The sequence below is a fragment of the Hermetia illucens genome, chromosome 2 (assembly GCF_905115235.1).
Source record: "Hermetia illucens chromosome 2, iHerIll2.2.curated.20191125, whole genome shotgun sequence".
Classification (NCBI taxonomy): Eukaryota; Metazoa; Arthropoda; class Insecta; order Diptera; family Stratiomyidae; genus Hermetia; species Hermetia illucens.
Window position 1 is genome coordinate 147,431,345 of NC_051850.1, and position 14,316 is coordinate 147,445,660.

At 45.3% G+C, this 14,316-nt stretch overlaps 1 protein-coding gene across 1 annotated transcript; it reads right to left on the reverse strand.

The window, feature by feature from the left end:
- Nucleotides 1–5,783: 5,783 nt before the first annotated feature.
- LOC119649250 (isovaleryl-CoA dehydrogenase, mitochondrial) lies at nt 5,784–7,981 on the reverse strand. The gene is made up of 4 exons (XM_038051318.1): nt 7,645–7,981; nt 7,507–7,586; nt 7,323–7,448; nt 5,784–6,875 (listed from the first exon to the last, which is right to left on the reverse strand). The coding sequence occupies exons 1-4, from the start codon at nt 7,795–7,797 to the stop codon at nt 5,957–5,959; spliced, it is 1,278 nt and encodes a 425-aa protein (XP_037907246.1). The 5' UTR covers nt 7,798–7,981; the 3' UTR covers nt 5,784–5,956.
- Nucleotides 7,982–14,316: the final 6,335 nt, after the last annotated feature.

Sequence of the window (14,316 nt, forward strand, 5' to 3'; positions counted from 1 at the left end):
TCATGAAGAGTTTCAATCAAACAAACCATGGTGGGACGTAATGAGAGATGAAGAAATCTGGATATTATGTCTCAACTTTTCTTTTAATGTTTTTGGGGCAGTGTGGATTGAGTTAATGCTTGATGCAGTTCCAAGTCATTTTTTCAGGCAGCCTGTCACGTATGATTGTGTCTGGTAGTTTGTAGTATCAGAGTGAAATTATGCGGTGTTTCCAACGATTAATTAATTGAAGTAATAAAAACTTGTTGTTTCTTTTTCGTTGAACTTGTTTGCACTGATGAAGGGAACAAGTGGTTCCCGAAATATCGGTATTTGCAAGAATAAATACCCACACCAACGAAAAAGAAACAACAAGTTTTTATTACTTCAGTTTGTAGTAGTTTTACTCAATACGCGCTGCAAGTAAGGTCTTAGTTGCTTTGTAATTCGCACAAATCGGACATTGTTAAAATGAGTGCTACGTGTGCTAAATGGTTCGAAGTAGTTAGTTTAGTTTACTGGGGGAAGCTGCAGCTCCGAGCACTCAGGCCATTGTTAGGCTCATTGTACTATCCCCGTAAATCACCTATTCTACGACTTCCCGCCTACGGCGTCCGCAAGCTTTAACGAATCTGAGAACATTCTCCAGAGGCAGAGAGTGTGCAGATTCTTCATTGAAGAAAACCTTGCCAAGGTGTCTTCGTCTGAGATCTGAGGATGCCGGGCAGCTGCATAGAAAGTGCAGGGCGTCTCCTCCTCCTCCTCCTGCACACAGCCGAAACCACTATCCCAATCTTTTCCATATGGTAGTTTAAGGGGCAGTGTCCCGTCAAAAGCCCTACTAGGGTTTTCATGTCCCACTTCTTAAGGGACAACAAAAATGCCGCTCTAGTGGCCATAGGCTCCTTCACAAGGATTTTCGCTTGCCGGCAAGAGTCCAAATTTCTCCACTCGATTGCGTGAATCCTTGCAATTTCACCCTTCAGAGTAGTCAGTAGATGGCCGGATTCCAAAACCTGGTTTTGGCCTCACCATTGTGGATCCAGACCCTCGGCGAGCCAGTCTGTCAGCCTCCTCATCACCAGCGATGTTAGAGTGCCCCGGCACCCACATCAGGAATGTTTCGTTCAGTCGGCCAAGTTTCAACAGCACCTGATGACAACTCCAAACCAACTGGCTTGCTATGTCGTTGCTGTTTAGTGCTGATAATGCCGCCCAGCTGTCGGAACAGGTTCGAATGGTGCGACTCCTCCATTTTTGTCGCAGACATTCTTATGCGCCAATGAAATGGCATATATCTCCCCCTGGCGTCTTTTTTCGAAGGGTCGGGCCAGTTCTATAATCGGATTCCCCGAGAACACTCCTGCGCTCGATCCACCCTCTATGATTGACCGGTCGGTGAAGATTATTAAGTCTGTAATCTGAAAAGATTCATGACCATTTGTCAACCATTCTTCTCCTTCGATGATTACGACAGTGTATGTCTTTTCAAAGACGAATCTGGAAACCATATGATCGGTCGGCATCAAAGCTACCGGATGTTTGTCAAGGAATTTCCAGATAGACACATGACCGTGTGATTGACCGCCTTTCCACGCTCCAATGGTATCGAGTCTATATGCGTCATTGATTGCTTTCCATTTCACCTCCAAGTGAATGGGGGTTAGATTTACATAGCTTCAAGTGTTGCAGTCGGCGTACTACTCATTGCTCCAGTAATACTTAGGCAACCAAGTCTCTAAATTTGCGTTAGCAGCTTCCTGCTGTTAGCAAAGTTCAGTCTCGGACACCAGATGATGCATGCATACATCAAAATGGGTTTTATTATGGATGTATACATCCAGTATATCCGTTTTGGTGAAAGTCCCCAGGTTTTACCTATCGCATTCCTACAGCACCAGAGAAATCGGCAAGATTTCTGATATTGTTCCTAGATATATTGTTTCCACGTTAACTTGGAGTCGAAATGTATTCCTAAATACTTGACTGTTTGTGAGTCCATTGCGGAGGCACCAACTGTGGATTTCATGCAGAGCTGCATTCAAGCAGTCACATACTGTGTCCGCAATCTTGCCGGTAATTATTACGGCTAGGTCGTCCGCACATGCTTGTGCGAAGACTTTTTTGTCCTCCAGGAGCCACAGCGAGGTATCCATTACCAAGAGCCATAACAACGTAGAGTGAACCCCTCCATGTGGCCAGCCCCTAAGACATCTTGCTTCAATAGACTTCTGGCCGACCAATATGTGGATTTTTCTCCACTGTGGCATGTGAAGGATTCAACTGATTAGCAGCAGTTCGATTCCATGCTGTCTTGCGCGAATGAGGCATAATTGAAGGCACCTTCGATATCCATGAATGCGCCTAAGGCGTATTCTTTTTCGGACATCGCCTTTCCAATTTTTGCCGTGAGTTCATGGAGTGCTGTTTCCGTGGATTTGCCTTTGTGGTAGGCGTGTTGCCTATGGTGAAGTGGCCACTTATGAATGTGTATATCCTTTATGTCCTCCTTTAGTCTTTCTAGTCCCTTTAGTAGAAAAGACTATTACTAGCGCAGGGATGATGCCATCCGGACCTGCAGGCTTGTATCTATTTTACTCGCTCCAGTGATACTACTTTGCATGCCAGATTCCAGTGTCTAGGTTGAGGGTTATATGCACCTTTTGGCCCTGAGATTAAATTTTGGATGCTCCCTGGGATGTGCACTTCAAGCAAATGGTTTGTCGTTTCTTCATCGGTTTCTGTGTGCATCCCGTTCTGTAAACGTAAATAACCCAGTTTCTGGCTACGTTCTTTAACCAGAATTCGTTTCAGCTTTGAGGTTGCCTCAAGAGAGTTAGTTTCTTCGCAAAAACGTATCCATGATGATCGTTTAGCCGAAGAGCATATGTTTAGAGCCTCCTGGGCCTCTTTATAGCGATTCCAGCTAGCGTCTGAATCACACTTCAGAGCATGATTGAGGAGCATCCTTGTTGTTCCCCTCTGTTTTGCCAAATTCGAGTTTCACCATGGTGCTTTACCCTTCTTTAACATCTTGAGTGGACAGCTTTCTTCGAAAGCTTCTCTCATGCTAGTTGTGACCATTTAGATTGTCTTCTCAATTTCAGCAATGAATTTGATGCGCTTCCCAGAGATCGTAACTCGGGCGCTCAATTCTATTTTATACGTCACCCAATCTGTCTTCCGCAGATTCCGAAATGGAGTCGGTGGAGGTGGATCCATGCCTATTACGAAATCAATGCGTCTGTGATCCGAGAGTGTGATATCGTTCAATACGAGCCGATCAGAGCCGCGATGTGAGGGGATACCACCGTGATGTCTATGATTTCTCGCCTGACCACGTTGAAGAAAGTGGGTTCATTATCCAAATTAAGGATCTGCAAATCGGTTACTCGCATCGCATCGTTCTTGCATTGATGTTGGAACTTCCCCAGCATATGTGGTGAGCATTGACATCACATCCTGCTAGTACCCCCATGCCTCTACTTTTGACATATTGGATAGTTCTGATGAATGTTCCACTTGGAACGTCTTCTGCGTCATAGGGGAAATATGCAGAGCACCATAGTATCTCTTTATCTCCCTGTTGACTTTTTATGGTGAGTTTAACCGATGTGGTGTCGCCATCATATAGGTCGTTAACCAAATTAGCCTGGAAGTCTTTTGAGACTACCATGCAGGAGCGGGGTCGATTAATTCCATTGGCGTACAACAGGTCAGAATGTTGGAAGTTTAGGCCCCTAACTACCCCACCAACAACCCACGGTTCTTGTATGAGGTATATAAATGTCTTGCAGCTATTGATCCCACGACTGGTAAGTGCAGCCGCCGCTTTACAATGCTGCAAATTTATTTGGTAAATGTGGCACCTTATCTACGCTTCAGATGAAGATGCCGAGGGCTGCACGTCCCCTTAAATGGTTTTAGGAGCCGACACTTGTAACGTGACGGTCCCTAGCCCGTAGTAGATCCGGCAGTCTCGATTTTTCCCGGCCGATAGTGAGAAAAGTTCCCGGCCTATCGACTCTCTCTCCTGTTTTGCTGCCTAACAGCATCCAGGTGGAAGTGTTGAGGTTGTTCTTCTTCTGGAAGCCAGAGGAAGCACTTTCTTAACGATGGCAACTCAGAGACCCTTTTCACGGTTAGTCGCGCACCCTCCCACACATCGTTGAGGGAGGAGCAATACTGCCTGAGCCACTCATTCCTGTCTTTGTCGGTAAAGTTTATCCGTAACATTTTACGGTATACACCTACCGACTCAAAGCAAAACTTAATGCTTTGCGATGTAGCAGTCCTTACAGAGAGAGGTGGGCCTCTCCAGATGGGATCACTTTCAACTACATTGACTAAGGGTTGATTGAACGCCGCAAACTCTCAGCCTTGATGAATGTCAGAACATATGAGGGGGAGGGGGGAGGCAATATAGACTTTGATCACTGTTTCGATGGTATGATACTACGGGCTCGAATAACAATACCTCTTAGAATCCTCCTCTGATAATCAGGTGAAAGTTAACACTGAAGCTATCCACAGCACAGCCCTCCGCGATACCTATAAAAAGGAAATGGATGTCGCAATAACCGCAGTCAACAGAGGTCCAGGAGATAAAGCCTCAACGAATGATCTTCACAATAATCTGGAAAACGTTATCATTGATACGGCCACAAACATACTTGGCCCCAGTGGGAAAAAAAGTCGGAGCGACTACTTCGACGAAGAATGTAAGCTAGCAACAGAACGGAAGAATGCTACAAACCGAGTAATGTTGCATTCTCAAAGAATGTGAGCACGCGCAGAGACTTATCACGAACTCCGTCGAGTGGAGAAGCGATTTCACAGACGAAATGAACGGAAGCCTGGGAGATTCAACAGGTCTGTGAACTCGAAAAGTACAGGGGCAACCGTACCAGACGCAGAAGTTCTAAAAACAAATCAGCAGTATGAAGCTTTATATACCTCTATGCTCATCCTGCCGAGACAAAAGAGGGAAATCTGATTTCCGACAGAATGAGCATATTGGAGCGATGGATTGAACCTTTTGATGAACTGCTGAAAAACCAGAACATCGGTGAGTTGGAGGTCCCGCCAGCTGAAGACGACGGACAAACACTGCCACCACCAAGCATAGAAGAAACAGTCCATGCAATTCATCGGCTTCAAAATTATAAGTCGACAGGAGCCACATAAAAAGGGAGATATCACGCAGTGCAGTAATTATAGAGGTATCGCGTTGCTGAGTACCGTCTATAAGATATTCTCCGCTATCTTGCTAGGTCGAATAGCCCCACATGCCCAGAACATCATTGGCTCATACCAAAGAGGCTTCACCCCAGGCAAGTCAGCAACAAGCGATGGAAAAACTATTGGAATATGGACATTAGTTGCACCATCTTTTCATCGACTTTAAGGCCACCTTTGATAGCATAGCCATCAGGTAAAACTGTACACAGCCATAAGAGAATTCGGTATCCCGATGAAATTGATAAGACTGTCTAGGATGACCCTGACCAATGTGCGAGGGCAAATAACATTAACAACAGTCCAAAACAAGGGGGTGCACTATCATGCGTCCTCTTTAACCTGGTCCTGGAACAAGTAATACGTGATGGCCCCAGGCACCGAACAGACAGACGTGGAGAGTCGTACAGAGCAACTCCGTGCCTAAGGGAAGACATGTGGGCCCTCGGAATTGCACCATCAGCCTATTTTTATCAAAAACTTTCCGAGAAAGCAGCTTGTCACTCCTGCTACTAAATTCACCCTTCCGAAAGATCTGAAACGATTTTTTTTCAAAGGAAAACAACTTTTGAAATAAAATCTTAAATACTTTATTAGTAAAATATCATCTCAAAATATATGAAAAATAAATGCACTTTATAGAGTCTGTTCGTTCCGACCTAATTTTTATAACAATTTTACCTTTTTGCAGTTCGTCAGTTCGTTTGCCATTTGAGTTTTCCGGTCATAGTAATATCCGTTAAGAGTATTCCTTATTCAGAGCACGTCCAATCAACCATCTACGCACCTCTGAGGTGCCAGCTCCAATTTCATATAATTTGGCATCCCTCATAATCCTTCCCGTTGGATATTCATTGATGTAACCATTTCCACCCAAAATTTGGATTGCGTCCAAAGCCACTTGTGTAGCCTTCTCAGCACAATACAAAATCACTCCGGCACAATCTTTGGAATTTGCAGCTCCTGCGTCGGCTCCCCGAGCAACGCAGTACAAGTAAGAACGACAAGCGTTCAGAGTTGTGTACATATCAGCCATCTTACCCTGCAGCAATTGAAATTCGCCGATTAATTTTCCGTGCTGTCGCCGTTGGTGAGCGTAATCGAAGGAAACATCGACAGCCGCTTGCATGAGACCAACTGGCCCCGCGGCTAGGACTAATCTTTCATAGTCCAACCCAGACATCAAAACATAAACACCTTTATTCACTCCACCCAGTACATTTGCAGCGGGAACTTTTAGATCCTGGAAAACAAGTTCGCACGTTGGACTTCCACGCATTCCAAGTTTGTCTAATTTCTGTGCAACGCTGAAACCTTCTGATTTCGTGTCAATGATGAATGCTGTGATCCCGTGTTGTGGTTTGGAATTGAAATCCGTTTTCGCATAGACAACCAAAACGTCGGCAACACTTCCATTGGTGATCCAGAATTTAGTTCCGTTGAGGACATAGTAGTCCCCCTTTTTTTCGGCCTTAATCTTCATGGAAACAACATCGCTTCCTGCCCCAGGTTCAGACATTGCCAAGCCACCGACGTGGTCCCCACTGCATAACTTGGGAAGATACTTCTGTTTCTGCTCTTCGGTTCCATTGCGGTGAATCTGGTTAATGCAGAGATTTGAGTGAGCACCATAAGACAGTGCAATTCCTCCAGCAGCCCTAGAATAAGTCGTGTTATTTGGAGTTTTCGAATGGATATCAAATGCGGGAGAGCAGAGAGACGTACACAGCCATTTTAAATCAACACCATTTGACTAACATCCACAACATTCGATCGAACTTGCAAAGATGCAGAATAAAGTACCTGATTTTTGTGGAAATTAGTTTATGAGTACAGCCATACAATAAAGCGTCTGTTAAGCGTTAATGGGGATGAAATTCCTCTTACGGAGCATCATAGATGCTGCGTACACTTGTATGAAATGTCCTCACTCCAAAAATTGAGCTGAATACGTTCTCTCCAATCGAATCAAAGGGAACTTACACAAAGCCGCCCGGTTACATAACAGATGAAAGAAATGTGGTTAGTGAGCACCAGAATAAGTTTTAAAAGCATGAAAATCTCAATGATTTCTAAGGGTTAACGTTACAGGTTTCATACTATACCTCGAGAGCTCCTCCATAACTATGCAGTGGTCCAGGTATGAGAGTCCGGTGCCGCCGTATTCAGGGTTTGCAGTCACACCCAAGAGGCCAAGGTCGCCCATTTTCTTGTAGAATTGGCGAAACTCCCTGCAATTGAGTTTTACTATTGAGAACGAATCAAGGAGTAGAATTGCAGAAACATTACTTGAAATTGTCCTCCTTATCGATTTGCTGAGCATAAGGGGCAAGTTCCTTTTGTGCGAAATTGAAGACGGTCTCGCGCAGCTAGAAAAGGGAAGGTTATGTTCAGTTAGTTCCCAACGTTCACTATCACCAATATCACCTTTTTCTGTTCCTCGGTTAGGCCAAAGACGGTGTCATCGATGGGATAATGTGATAAATATCGCTGGGCCCCAATTAATCCACCTTTGGACTTTGGAATATTAGCAGCGAAAACAGCCCGCAAACCCCGGCCGGTGAGTATTCTTAAGGCCATTATGAAGCACTAGAAAAGTCGTCAATTAAGATACAACAGAACAAACAGAACAATAAACGCCAGCGAACTAAAATCAAATATTTCCGGACGGCACTTATCACGTTATCAGTGGCACGCGGAATGAATTCCCTGCGTACCCCACTCGAACCAAAACAACTCGTGCAAGATTTTGGCAAACAACCAAAATTGCAAGAACTGTCATTCGATGTGTCATGAGAGAGAGTTGGACACAACACATGGCAATGATTGTTGCTGGACACATTGCTTAGCAACATTTATAATTCATTTGTGGCAAGAGAAACTGAAAAATGTTTGTAAAACTTTTTCAATATCAGTGAAGTCAATTATTAATTTTGAAAAACGCTTTCCGTAGAAATGAACATTTCCCTTTTAAAAATTTAACTATATTTTTGAATATGCAATCACCATTAGCGATTTCTAAAATAATATACAGTGGGTGGCCAAATGATTAGAGTTATCTTTGAAAAAACAAATAATTTTAGTATATACGCAATTAAAGGAAACAAACATGTTACTAATTTTCACAAATTACTCATGTTGTTAAAGAGTATTGCCTTAATAAAGAACTCCAGACATCCCGGTTTTGCGCCGGGGTCCACCAATTCAATATCCCTAAAAGCTGTGTGGCATCTTGACTTACGCCACCGCTTCATCTTAGGCAGGGTTTGCCTCGTCTTCTTTGTCTACCATCGATACTGCCTTTATAAACTTTCCGGGCTCGGTCATCATCATCCAGACAAATTAAGTCACCCGCCCACCGTAACCAGTTGAGCCAGATTTTATCCACAACCGGACGGTCGTGGTATCGCTCATAGATTTCGTTATTATTCGACTGTAATTCCATCGGCTCCTGGCGACTTATGATTTTTTAGCCGGTGAATTGCACGGACTGTTTCTCCTAAACTTGGTGGTGGCAGTATTTGTCCGTCGTCTTCAGTTGGCGGGACCTCCAACTCGCCGATGTTCTGGTTGTTCAGTAGCTCATCAAAGTACTCAACCCATCGCTCTAATATGACCATTCTGTCGGAAATCAGATTTTCCTCTTTGTCTCGGCAGGATGAGCATCGAGGTGTATAAGGCTTCATCCTGCTGACTTGTTGGTAAAACTTCCGCGCCTGGTGCGGTTGCTCTCTGTACTTTTCTAGTTCACAGACTTGTTGGTTCTCCCAGGCTTCCTTTTTCCGTCTGTGAAGTCGCTTCTCCACTTGACGGAGTTCGTGATAAGTCTCTGCGCGTGCCCGCGTTCTTTGAGAATGCAACATTACTCGGTATGCGGCAGTCTTCCGTTCCGTTGCTAGCTTACATTCATCGTCAAACCAGCCGTTCCGACTCCTTTTGCGGCTGGAGCCAAGTATGTTTGTGGCCGTATCCATGATAACGTTCTTCAGGTGATTGTGAAGATTATTTGTTGATGCTTCATCTCCAGGTTCTCTGTTGACTGCGGTTATTGCGGAATCCATTTCCCTCTTATAGGTGTTGCAGAGGGCTGTGTTCTGGATGGCTTCAGTGTTAACTCTCAGCTGAATGTCAGAGGGGATTCTGGGCGGTTTTGCTATCCGCGCTCGAAGCACCATGCCAACGAGATAGTGATCCGAGTCTATATTGGCCTCCCACATGTTCTGACATTCATTAAGGCTGAGAGTTGGCGGCGTTCGATCAACACGTGGTCAATTTGGTTGAAAGTGGTCCCGTCTGGAGAGGTCCAGGTTTGTTTGTGGACTCCTTTCGGCACTAAGCAGGTGCTTCCAACAATCATTTCGTGTGACACTGCTAATTGAATAATCTGCAGTCCGTTATCATTTGTATTTTGATGTAAGCTATGGGAGCCAACGTATCGCCTGAATACGAGCTCCGTCCCTATTTGGCTGTTAAAATCCCCAAGTATGATTTTGATATCATATTTCGGACAGGTTTCGAGGGTTCCTTCTACTGCCCCGTAGAAGGTATCCTTCTCCCACTTTGCAGTCTCCTTTGGAGGGGCCTGAACGTTAATGAGGCTTGTATTTCTAAATTTGCCTCGCAAGCGTCGAGTGCGCTCATGTTTTCAAAGCCGATAACAGTAGGTTTCATTTTTGGCTGATTAGGAAACCTAGTACGAACATGGTTTACTGGATAGCCGCTATAATATATGGTGTAGCGACTCTTCTCCAGGAAACCGGTCCCTGTCCAACGCATCTCCTGTAACGCGGTTACAGCAGCCCTATGTATCGGCTAGCTGCTTGGTAGCTCCATCTTTGTACAGGGAGGGCACGTTCCATGAGAAAATGCGCAAATCGTTATTCCTTTGTCGTTGCCGGGTTCGTCGTTGTGTTATCCATCCAGTCCGAGGCTCCTGTTGTGGCTTCGTAACTTCGATTTTCCGTGAAGGGTTGTCAGCCCTACCCAATCCCAAACTTGGAGGACCAGTTGGTACAATTTGCTCCGTTTTTAGGCACGGGAGATTCGACTTCATCCTTCTTCGTCTGCACCTTTCCATTAAGAAAGAATTCCCAGCAGTGACCACGTGGAGGTGGGGATAGGGTTTGGTAGTAGAGTACTTTGGGCACCTTCAGTTTCAAATAAGACCCTTACCCTGGTGGCCGGGCCAGCCAGGGTGGACATTCTTTCCGGACTACTCGTGGGACCAAGACTGAGTCCATGTCTTTTAAAAAAAAAACAAAAAACGACGATAGAAGAAGAGGGGGTGATGCCAGGCGCATCATCGGAGGACAAGCTACTGGCATCCAGCCAGGAGACAGTAGCAGTACACTCGGTGCCAGCCGTAGCACCCGAAACGAGGCGGCAGACAGGCTATTGGCTTCCAGCCTGGAATCCACTGCCGTCAAAGTGGGTGTAGCGAATACCAGACATAGTACTCCTAATCCGAAACCATCAACGTCGTCGAATCCCTCGAAAGTGAAAACCGACAAGAACGTCGGTCGTCGGAAACCGACTAAGAAGTGAAGGTCCACCGGTGTCCTGCTCAAGAGCCAGTACGAGAAGGCCATGCATATTCTCAGCAAGATTGCTAAGAATAAGGAGGCCGGTACTATCGACGAGCGGGATGAAAAAGCCCTCGCTAAATATCTGCGCCTTCAAAACCCCAGGATTCCCATGGACGGCTGGGTTGTTATCAAGGAGGAGGAACCTCAGATAAACAGCCAACCTTTACTACTCCCTATAAACGAAGAGTGCCTGGAGGCACTGGAAAAGTCAGAAATGCAAAGGTAAAAGTGTTCCGTACTGCAAAACTGGACGACGACCTAGATCCTATCGACGCCGCCAAGGAGCTGTCGGAGGAGATAACGATCAACGGTCCAACGGGGACTGACGAACCCCCACGCAAGCAGATCATGCTGAGGGTAACGCAGATAAATCTGCAGCACTGGAAGTGCGCCTTGGCTAATCTGCTTCTCTTCCTACTAGAGGAAGACATCGACATCGCACTAATACAGGAGCCCTGGGGCGACCGAACCATCAAATGGCTCCAAAGCAAATATTTTAATTTATTCCACAGCACAGGAAACGCTGATCAGGATAGAGTCTGCACGCTTTTCTGTGTCCGGACCTGAGTTCCAGCGACCTAGTCATGGTCAAGCTTGAGCAGGCGGGGGCAGAGAATGTGTACATTTCCTCGGCTTACATATCACACGACCGATCAGCTCTGCCAGAAGAACTACAACATCTGTCGAACACCATAGCAACAAAGAAAGCCAACCTGTTAATAGGCTGCGACGCCAGCTCCGGCAGCTCGAAAATCAACCAGAGAGGTGAGTCATTCTTTGATTTTAGTACACCAACTTTCCATTTCTCCTGCTCGGAGAACTGTGACGTTTGGGAGGTCCTTGATATCACCCTAATAACAGACAGTGGGATTCTTAGGGTGGAGCACTGGAGAGTGTCTGACCAGAGATCCTTCTCTGATCACAGTTGGATACTTTTCAGCCTAGATCTCGCCGTAGAGGTCTGCAAACCCTTCAGAGACCCCAGGAGGATCGACTGGAGAAGGTTTGGTCAAGTAATTAAGAACAAACTCTCCGATGCGCAAATTGGTAAGATTGGCACGACAGACGAACTGGAGTCAAAGGTCGGGGCTCTGGAAACCTGGCCAGAAAAATCTTCAACATCTGCTACAGGCAAAAATATTGGCATCCATATAAGGACTGCCTGAAGAAGTACAAGTCGGCAATCAGGACTGCCAAGAGGCGGTCTTGTTTGGGCTATTGTCAGAACATCGAAAGCAGCAGTGAATCCACGAGGCTCAGTAAGATTCTGTCCAAGAGCCCATCCTTTCTAAAAAAAGTCGGAAGGCTCCTGGACGGAATTTTCTAGCGAAAACTTGGAGCTGTTGGTTCAAACGCGCTTTCTCGCCAGCCAGGGGAACTGTGAGTCACAACCTTGCTTGGGGAGTTTGCGGCCACTCCAGCTTTGCGAGACTATCAAATCGGTAATTACCGAGGATAAGATCGGCTGGGCTATAAACAGCTTCTCTGCATATAAATCTCCAGGCCCAGATGGCATAATGCCAGTCAAGTTTTCATACCGAAAGCGGGCAGGTGCGGTCATCAGTCCGCGAAAGACTTTCGACCAATCAGCCTGACCTCTTTCGTGCTAAAGACCCTAGAGCGCGTTCTGGACATTCACTTAAGGACGATTATGGAGGGAACCCCTTTCTTTAAATCCCAGCATTCCTACCTCAAAGGAAAAATCCACAGAAACCGCCCTCCACGAGATAATTGGCACGGTTGAGTGGTCGCTGCAGTACAAGCCGTATACCCTAGCTGCCTTCTTGGATATAGAGGGAGCTTTTATCAACGTTAGTACCAACGCCATCAAGGAAGCTTTGACTGTTATTAGATTGGAGGTGTACCTTACGCATTGGATTATATCTATGCTAAGTATCAGGATAATCCAGTCGGATCTGGAAGGCAACCATTAGACACAACCGCAGAGTTGTGAACAGAGGCACGCACCAGGGTGGCGCCATCTCACAGGTGCTCTGGTTAATAGTAATGGACGCAATTTTACGAACACTGGACAGCAGCGGGGTGAAGGTGGTGGCGTATGCCGACGACTTGGTGATATTAGTATCAGGTATGTTTCTGTCCATTATGAGCGACATCATGGAAAGAGCGTTGCGAAAGTTGTGTCTGTGGGCCGCAAGATGCGGACTCAACATAAACCCAACCAAAACGGAACTGATGCTATTCACCACCAAATATTAGGTGGAGCAGCTACTCGCTACAAAGCTTATAAGGGGTGGAAATCAAGTTGGTACAAACAGTTAAGTATTTAGGAGTGAATATCGATACCAAGTTAAGGTAGGAACATCATATACAGGAACAATATCAGAAATCCCTTATACCGCTATTTTATTGTAGAACTTCGACAAGTAAGACCCATAATCTTTCGACACGAGTCCACTAGATGTACACATTCATAATGAAGGTCATTTTGACGTATGGCATGCATAGTCTAGTGGCCAGAACTTGGACTTTGCTAAGTGCAAAGGCTTTATTTTCAAAGTATTAATGGAGCCAAGAAGACTATACACAGGAGATTTAACTGATTTAATTTTATCGAGACGGAAAAGTCTTGCACACGTTCGACCGAAGCTTGGTCGAAGCAAACATGCGCGATATTCTCGGCAAGAGATCCATGTTTTCTCTCACAGGAAGTGAGGAGGAAATAAGTAGATGCATCCAAGATCAATCTTTCGAATAAGAGGTATAAGGTATAAGATAAGGTATAAGATGAAGAAACACACATAAGAAAACCATCTAGGCGACATCGACACCAATACCACTTACCTATCCCGTCCCTACCCGAAATGAGGTTCCGCGCTCCTTTTACCGCTGAAGTTGCTCCTCCTGTGTATAGTCTTCTTGACTGGAGCGATGAGAACTGCTCCGACCGCGGCACCCGAAGCTATTATAAATCTACCCCAATTCATTTGGAGGTAAAGCGGAAAGTAGCGAGCGATGCATAAAGGCTTGATTGATGCGTAGAAGGCGAACACTCGTACTATTATGGGTCCACCTGGAAAGTCCTGGAAACATACTGATACTAGCCTAAAATTGCTTGCGCAATTGCGTTTGCATATTGCAGGAAACGCATTTTTGCTGTATCAAGCCTATTTTTTAACTAGTAAAAGCAAATGCAGCTTAGTTCTGAGGAGCACTGTATACTTCTTAGGAAATCTTCAAAGAAACTGATATTCCTAACCAGCAACCAGCAATGGTGGCGCGCAGGTATGCTGGACGTACTAAGGTATACTCAACACAGGAGTTTGATAGCAGTCATGTAACTAATTCGCCTATTTCACCTTTACCTTCTGACTAAGATAGAAATTCTAATTTTGCGCGCCTTCTGCTAGCAAGACGTAGCCAGGATAACATCCAATCTCTATCATATTCTCATTTCTATCCAGCGCATGTCCTACCGCAGACACCTCACTCATTCTCATATGATTTTCATCATATGTTTATGTTTTTATTGGAGGAACACAATAATCCTTTT

Bases quoted from the DNA above. Each gene is read 5' to 3' on its own strand.
- LOC119649250 (XM_038051318.1), bottom strand. From the start codon at position 7,797: ATGGCCTTAAGAATACTCACCGGCCGGGGTTTGCGGGCTGTTTTCGCT. The intron at 7,449-7,506 runs GTAATGTTTCTG...ACTCAATTGCAG, and splicing joins GATAAGGAGGACAATTTCAA to GGAGTTTCGCCAATTCTACA. The intron at 6,876-7,322 runs GTATAGTATGAA...GACTTATTCTAG, and splicing joins GTTATGGAGGAGCTCTCGAG to GGCTGCTGGAGGAATTGCAC.